The sequence below is a fragment of the Rhagoletis pomonella genome, unplaced genomic scaffold (assembly GCF_013731165.1).
Source record: "Rhagoletis pomonella isolate Grant_MI unplaced genomic scaffold, Rhpom_1.0 Rhpom_scaffold_00001, whole genome shotgun sequence".
In the NCBI taxonomy this organism is placed as follows: domain Eukaryota; kingdom Metazoa; phylum Arthropoda; class Insecta; order Diptera; family Tephritidae; genus Rhagoletis; species Rhagoletis pomonella.
In genome coordinates, this window is record NW_023458555.1 from 13936122 (window position 1) to 13944599 (window position 8478).

At 38.9% G+C, this 8478-nt stretch overlaps 1 protein-coding gene across 1 annotated transcript in view; it reads left to right on the forward strand.

Moving 5' to 3' along the window:
* Positions 1-395: 395 nt before the first annotated feature.
* Positions 396-8478, forward strand: part of LOC118736558 (neuronal PAS domain-containing protein 2-like) — a gene marked incomplete in the record, with an annotated part of 114047 nt that continues 105964 nt past the window's right edge. Inside the window, 1 exon segment of the mRNA XM_036466641.1 lies at positions 396-586. Coding sequence (XP_036322534.1) covers positions 396-586 — 191 coding nt within the window.

An 8478-nucleotide genomic window follows, 5' to 3' on the forward strand; every position in this document is an offset into this window, starting at 1 on the left:
ACAGATTTATTTCATTTTTAGAAAACTTGTTGCTAAAATACAACCAGAAAAACACGAAGACCTCCTCATTAGCAAATCTTTCAATTAGTCTTTCAAAACACAGAAAGACCTTTCCAAATAGTAGCCAGAATGGACAATTATCTTACTAAAGTCTTTGGTCTTACGAAAGGCTATGGTGAGTTTAAAGACAGTTGCCAGAATTAGTGCCTTGGCTATAGAAGCCGTACATCTGAATGAGTTAAATATTTGGCGACAATATGTGTCGGAAATCCTAGTGTATTCGCAATCTTCTGGTCGAGAGGATACGCAGAGAAGTTGACATATGTACATATTTAGCGCTTAGGGAAATAACTCGGACCCTGTTTCTTCAACGCAAAACAGTATGTTTGCCGCAAATGACATGCAACGTTAACGAGATAGATGAGGTAACACCGGGTGAAATCATTGCAGCCTCGAATATGATTGGAAATCGAAAGGCCCCCAGTCCTGATGGCAAAGTGCAGAACCTAGTGCTGCTACCGAAACCGGGAAAACCACCAGGCTTACCTGGATCATATCGGCCAATATGCCTCTTGGACATCATGGGGTAGATTCTAGAGAGAATTATCCTCAATTGCCTTCTTCACTTCACTGAAAGCAACAACGGGTTATCGCAACGGCGGTATGGTTTCCGTAAGAAGCGGTCAACCACAGCAGCAAAAAAAAAGGCTGTGGAAACTGCAAAAGATGCAATCTCTGGCCAGCGCTGGAAAGGAGGTAGTAAGAAATACTGCGCCATAGTCACACTTGATGTCAAAAATGCATTCAACATCGCGGATTGGTAACATATTCTGAGATCACTCATGAGGCCAACCATCCCGTCATACATATGTATTCAACATCATCCATAGCTACCGCAATGGAAGGGTTGTATGAAACGAGTGCCGCAAGATTCGGTACTTGGTCCGACGCTATGGAATATTGTGTACGACGGAATTTCTCCACTGGCGTCAGTATTATGGGCTTTGCTGATGACATAGCGCTGGTAGCTAAAAGGGATGAACCTTTTCTAGCCGAGTAGAAAACGGAGGCAGTTCTAATAAGCAGCCGAAAAAAGCCAGAATCAGCAACCTTTACAGTGGGAAGGCACGAAATCATATCATCACGTCGGATACGTTTTATGGGTGTGATAACTCACGACAGGCTTAACTTTGGAGCGCATCCTGAGTGCATAACAAAAAAGGCTTCCAAAATGCATACTGGCCTTTGTAGGATGCTACATAATGTTGATGGGCCAAGAAGCAGTAGGAGACTTGTGCCTAAAAGGGTGATAAATTCTACCCTCCTTTGCGCAGCGCCAGTCCCTCATTTCTGACCTAGGAAAATGGGTTCGGCGCACACACGGTGAAGCCAGTTTCCATGTGAAGCAGTTCTTGATAGGACACAGTGTTTACCGGAGCTACTTGGAGCGTTTCGGACACGATATCTCACCTCTATTCCCAGTCTGCAACGTTAACGAAGACGCCTGCCATGTGTTCTTCAGCTGCCAGAATGAGCTTTAGCTGTAGGAATGAGGCTAGCCGATGAAACTGGCGAAAACCCAATCTCGCAAAATATTGTTCAAACCAGGCTCGTATCTGAGCAAAATGGGAATATGATCGCAAACATGATTTCTCGCATAAACAGGCGGTTGAGGGAGGATGACGACAGGCGCCGCAGAAACTTGTGAACAAGGACTTGACTTAGGGTTCCCAGGTACGTACTAAATGCATTCCAATGTGAGTATGCAAAATATAGAATCTTGAAATGCAAGTACATACTCAATGCCGCAAGCTATATATTGTATGTATGTAGATATGTAAATACACTCGTCCATATGTATACATACATATACATATATACGCACATGTATAATGAATGTATAACTATGTAAGTACACAAGTACCCAGAGGTATGATCATCCAATGGAACAGCAGCAGTTGGTGCAACTCCTTAGGAGTTGCGTGCAAAAATGCATTGACAAAGGGCAACAACAACAATAACCACATAAGCAGGCGAACAGCAACAGCAGGCGACAAGCAGCAAAAACGTTTATCAGCCAATGCAACAAGGGCAAGTGGAAGTAACGATGTGACGATGACGATGGGAATGGGTGGAAGTAGTAAACAAAGCAGAAAAAAAAAACCCATCTACATAAATGAACGTCGCTGTGAAAATTGAAGGTTTTTGAGCCTGCATACGCAGTGAGAGTTCCACATGCAGTGGTGCAGCTGATGTGGCTGCAATTTGAAAGCCACTGTAGCTAAACAGCAGCATACATTCGTCCATGTTGGTGGTGTACGAGCAGCTACTTCAAAATGTTTTGCATCGTAACTGCCAGCAGGCGCAACAACATTGGATGCGCTGCCACGCTGTTGTCGCTGTGCCCAAGCGCATAATTCAAAAGCAACTCTGACATTTAATGTTTAATGCCGAATGCGATTGGCGGAAAGAAGCTGTGCGAAGGCGGGTAGAACATAATTCACTGCATTTAAAAGAAAAATTGGAAATGGTGGAAACTTTACATAATATGTACTTATACATATGTACATACTCATATACGGCGATTCGATATTAAATGTAACAAAAGTGGCGATTTTCTGCGTGATGGCCTTCGATTTGGCTCAAATTGTACACGCAGCCTAATTTCATACCAAAATTGAGAGAAATGAACTTCTCGATTTTTTTATTAACTTTTAATACTAAAATTCATACTCCCAAATTAATTTTGACCACTTTATTTGAGAGAAACATTTTGCGGAAGATTTAGAGGCCTTGCCGAGCACCGAAGACGAAGGAACGATAAACTGTATGAGCTTTACCGCGACATGGACATAGTGCAGCGAATTTAAATACAGCTTAGCTTGGTCATGTTGTTCGTTTCAGAAAATAAAAAGCATCCTTGAAATGGTAAATTAAAATTTTTGGTTTTTATTACAAAGAACGGAGAAAGTGTATCCGAAGCATTTTGAACGTCCTAAAAATTTATCCGTTTAAAAAATTGGTCCGTCAGGATTTTTTTTTAAACTAGCTATTCCACTTTCTAATATCCTCCTTTGGTTTTCACTTATTAACATAGCTATATCACTTTTGTACATAAAAGTTTTCACTCCCACCTGGCTAAACCATTTTGAACACTTGACGAAATCCATTAGAAATCCTGGGTTTGAATCTCCCAATGTGTCAAAGTCACTAAAGCAAGGATACCATAGAAAAAAAAACAATCTGCTCCTCAATAATGCCGGGCTATTACAGAGAAGGTGGAGAACTGTCTCTTTCTACTCATTGTTCTTGCAACTTGTGCAGCATCTATGGTAGGACACTCCGAGCCGTTCTGCGTGTTTACCTATAAGGCAGTGACCTATTAGAGCACCAATTGTGTGAGATATTTCCTCCCTCTTTAGAGACCACTTCGATTCCACCTAGGCCAAGTTCGCCTCGAAATTCGACAGGTCGTAGTTTGCATCCATCAATTGCTCGCGGGAGCATAGATAAATTCTCTTAAAAGCGGCTTGCAAGTGGCGAGGGGCATACCAATGCGTTCTTTTGCTGGAAGAATCTGCTTGCTGTATTTTTTCAGAAGGCAGGAGTGGCCCAGCAATCCCGATTTCCATTGCCCTGTCCCTATTAACCGAAGTGCAGCAACGCATGTCATCTGCTGACCCGCTAGACCTAATGGCAGAAGACCCAAAAATACAATTAAAGCATCATTTTGCGTTGCCGGATTGCTCCGCTAATGCAGATCATACTAATCCTCTGTACTATGTTGAGCAGATTTAGATTTGAGGTCATCATACGATAATTCCATATAGGAGAATCGGTCTAACCACCGCTGTGTAAATCCAACGGTATACACTTGGGCTCAAAACCATTCCTTGTCGATGACCGTCTTGAGCGATATAAGGCCACAGACACCTTCTCATAACACTGGACTATGTTTTGGTTGGTTGGTTGCTGTGCTTCCTAGCACCTGCCCAGAACACAATGTTCTATTTCCAGCTAAGAGAATGACACCAAAGAATTTTGCTTTATTCGGCAAGCTTAAGAGTCGCCCGTTTTGTTTAGGCGGATTCAGTAGAGTTGTCTTGCATTCTCTCATAAAGAGAAACAGTTCAACTTTCTCCAAACTGCCACAACGCGTAGACCATTTTGACATATCGCTACGTCAAACGCATAAGAAACCACCTAGGCGTTCCCCCATTTGGACTCTCGCAAGAGAGACTTCACAGTTAAGTTCAAAAGGAGTGACGAGAGCCCCTTTACATATACCTTTGAGCCGAGTTCTCACCGACGTTTGCCGTGACCACCCTGCACAAGAGCACCTGCCTTATAAACTCCACCAGAGAATTGTCCACCTCTAGCCCCCTCAAGGTATTTATTATAGCCTCTGAATTAATATTTTTAAAAGCTCCCCCAATGTCTAGAAAGGCTTCAAGACAATATTCCTTGAAACTGAAGCACTTTTCAATAAAACTGGCCAGGCTATGCAGAGCAGTCTCCGTGAACTTGTACAGTAGTCAACTATCAATGGTGAAAGATAAGTAGTTCTAATTATTTTTCCAAGGGTTTTAGGCACAAAGAAAGAAAGGCTAATAGGTCTGAGATCCTTTGGATTTGTATGTGCGGCCTTACCAACTTTAGGAATAAAGACAAAAGAGACACGCCGACGGTATGTAATTTAGCTTAAAACAGGCCATGAAGATGTTTATTAGCCAATTTTCAGAGGTTTCCATCGTCGTAGCCAGTTGAGCGGGTATAATTCGCCACTTTGTAGGGCTTGAAGCTTTGTTTCGTCCAAGCAACCCTATCCCTTATGACCCCGCCCGAAGGGGGTTGTATGTTTTTTTAACAAATATGTAACTGAAAGTCAACAGAGCATACCAGAAAGTGGAGTAGCCAGTTTTAACGAAAAAAATTCTGACATGACGGTGCAATTTCGAACAGGTTTTTAGGACCTCAAAAAACTTCGAATACAATGGGTCTTATCTCTGCAGCCCTGTGCAGTCGGATAGAACTTCTATCATAGAAGTATGCACGTACAGTTATAAGCTACAAGTACTTGCAAGTAGCATAAATTTACTGATTATATGTATATGCCTGTATGTATGTATGTACATGTGTGTGATTATTTTCAAATTAACTTAATAGCTCTTTGAACATGTATGTACAATAGGTACTCAAGCTTATCATTAATAGAAATCTTGAGGAGTACTCGTACAAGTCAAATCGACACCTTTGGAAAGTGTAAAACAATAAGTGGAAGCGAATGCATTTGCATGCAAAAGTTTGCCTGCATTCTAAAACATAGCTACATAAATATGTATAAACATGTATCGGAATACAATTTTATTTTATTTTCCAACGATTTTATGCTTCTTTTCGCGCATTGCTTAGTTCACTCAACACCCTGCCACAAAGGCTTTGTTTGGCGCGCAACAACTGCTGCCGCAGAACACCGAAAGCAAATGCTGCCAAGCGAAAAATCCACCAATAAAATGGTTTAAGCGCCCCATAAAAAGGCGTACAGTATTTACATAGTAAGTAGTTACTACATAGTAGGTAGATGCAATGGGCGAGAGCAGTGAGAAACATACATATGTCATCATCACGTATTAGGGGCTTAAAAAAAAAAGTGATGCGCCATATAAAAGTCAAATTAATAAAGAATTATGGAGTTAGTACCTATGAAAAGTGTGGAGAAAACCTTATTTATAGTACATGTCGATGGTCCTCTGCAATAACGGCACAATTCAAAATTTAATGTTTTCGAGTTATATTGCGGATTAGAGGTATACGCCGCTGGGCCACGCCGCCGCCGTTTTTTGTCATTTCACACGCGCCGCCGCCGAGTTACGAAAATATCGGCGCGGCGGCGGCGGCGTTCGGCGCCTAAGGAATTTTGTACAAAATTTTCATGTTGTATGCACATTGAAATACATCGTTTGAAGGAACTAAACTCGTATAAAAACACTATTTTACGAAATGGAAATTACATTTTTAAAAGAAGTTTGTTTTTGCATAATTTGGGCCACTGAACATTTCAAAAAGAAGCGTAACTCAGAAAAAAAACATAGGTAACACGTTTTTCGATCGAAAGCGTTTATTACAGATAAATTAGGGTCGAATACTGGTAATCTGACGATTTTTTCCGCAGTAGAAAATTTTTTTCAATACTACAACAATACTACTTTTTTATGTACGAATGTTATAAAACATAACGCCAATATCTCAGAAAGCAGTTTTAAAAGAAGCGCCCTTATTGCATCTTACTCCTGAATTATTGAAGATAAAACAAAGACTAATTGATTTTCCTGCGTGTTTTTTTAAATAATTTAAACAGAATTTTAATAAAAAGCAAACGCCTTTTTTGCTAATTTTTACATTAGTTACTTAGTTAGTTACTTTATTCTGGGGTCCCACAGACGTATACAAACTAGGTGGCTGTGTGAAAATCACGTTAGTATTCCTAAGTAGTGGTCAAACCCCAGGAAGGTTTTGCTCCCGCGCATCGCAATATTTCCTACACAGAGTTAAAGTCCCCCTTTTTGGTAAAAATTACTATTACTTTGCATTACATTGTGTTCTCCTTAGAAAAATTTAGCGCTTAATATATTAGTGGAAATTTTAACCATTTATAAGCCATTTTTCAAACAGTGGGTCAAAAAGGCCCGTTCTGGTGGGAGTTGATGGGTTAAACTTTTGGAAAAAAGTAGGCCAACCTTATTTTCAATATATAACCCGCAAAAAATCGTAATAACTCCGTAATTTAACATAACGGTTGATAAGCTTATTGCAAAAATTTTTTGATAGCGACATTGGGGGTTGTAGGTGTTCTGACCGCCGTTTTTAGCCGTTTTCAAGAAAAACGGTTTTTTTTTTTTGGGGTATCATGCGATTTGTTTGAAGTTTGGCTGATAAGATGTTCGAAAAAAAGAAAACCTTTTTTCGGTTGTCAACCATGTTGAAACAAAATTTGGTGCTGCTGATATTTGCGAAAGTTCTATGAAACTCTTAGAAGAAAAAAGCGTCTTTATTTGCAATTATTTATCAAAGAAAGACGAAAATTATGGAAAGCAATTTGGAAGGGATGCTAAAATATTTAAATTTGAAAACATAGCGTTTTTTTTTGCTGATGAAGTTCTTTGCGAAATTAAAAAGCCAACTGTGTCGGCCAGCAGCCGGATTCTAACTTTCACTATCGCTAAAATGCTAAACTACGAAAGCTAAAATTTTTCCGAATTTTTAGCTATCTTCAAAAATTGCGGTTCTGTCCTCTCTTTCGCTAAAAATAGCTTAGCCCAAATTTTTTGGCGATGAATAGTCAATTTTAGTGGTGATAAATTGTGAAAATGGAAGTATGTGATAGCAAAAAAATAGCAGCCTCACTTTGGATTACATTTCATCTCCTGTAGCGTAGCCATGGAGGAGAATTTAGGAATACTGAAATCTAAAGTGAAAATGTAGTGTTTTATGACGATTAACTGGTTTGGAAATCTCACCTCAAGGTATATCTGCGAGAAATATTTTTCCTTTTTTAATTTAGGAATTTCCAGAAGAAACCATTTATGTAATACTTATACCATACTTATTTTATTATGTAGCTCGTTTTAAGGGAGAGGGGGTTGAGTATTTTAAGAAAATAACTTGTGTGGAAACCAAGCTAATTGGACAATGTTTTTGAGTACTACTTAAATACATATCTATACAAGAAAGCAGAAGAGTCTGTTCTACGAAAGCCAAGTCATGTTTTCCCTTTTATTTACTGCCTTTACATTATTTTTAATGTTTGCCATCTTTTTACATTAAAATAACGAAATATTTTAGCTGCTATTAATTTCGCACAGAAAAAGTTATCATTGGACCGAATGTGTATTGGTACAAAATATAAAAAAAAAAAATGGGAAAGTGTTGTTAAAGAATGAACTATAAAAAACTAACCAAAATTATATAACAAAACGAATATTTTAAAATTTGTGAAAATTTGGTGCGGCTATAATTTATTCGACTACTGTACATAAGTTGACTATGATTACTCGGCCGTGCTATCATAGTAGCACAATGCCACTACATAATTATATAAATTTTTTTTTGTAGTTTGTGCGAAAATCAAATATATATGTTGAAATACAGTAATTTTTAAGCAAAACCCCAAACCGACTTCAAATCTTATATAAAAAATTTAAGATTGCCGTTAATCTCTTCATATTCCAATGATCGGATTTAAACCAAATTAGAATCGGGCCACCTATGAGGTAACACCTTTCCTTTAAAGGAAGAATTATAGAAATTGATTAACGTGATCCAAAGTTATGCGGTAACATATGTATGTATACAAAAAAAAAAAAATATTCCCGTTTGTGAAGTCGGTTAAAAAGTGAAAATGAAAAAAAAATAGTTTGCCAATTCTATTCACCTCACTTCCACTCAGCTTGCCTCAACTCTCATCAACTCACCTAATCT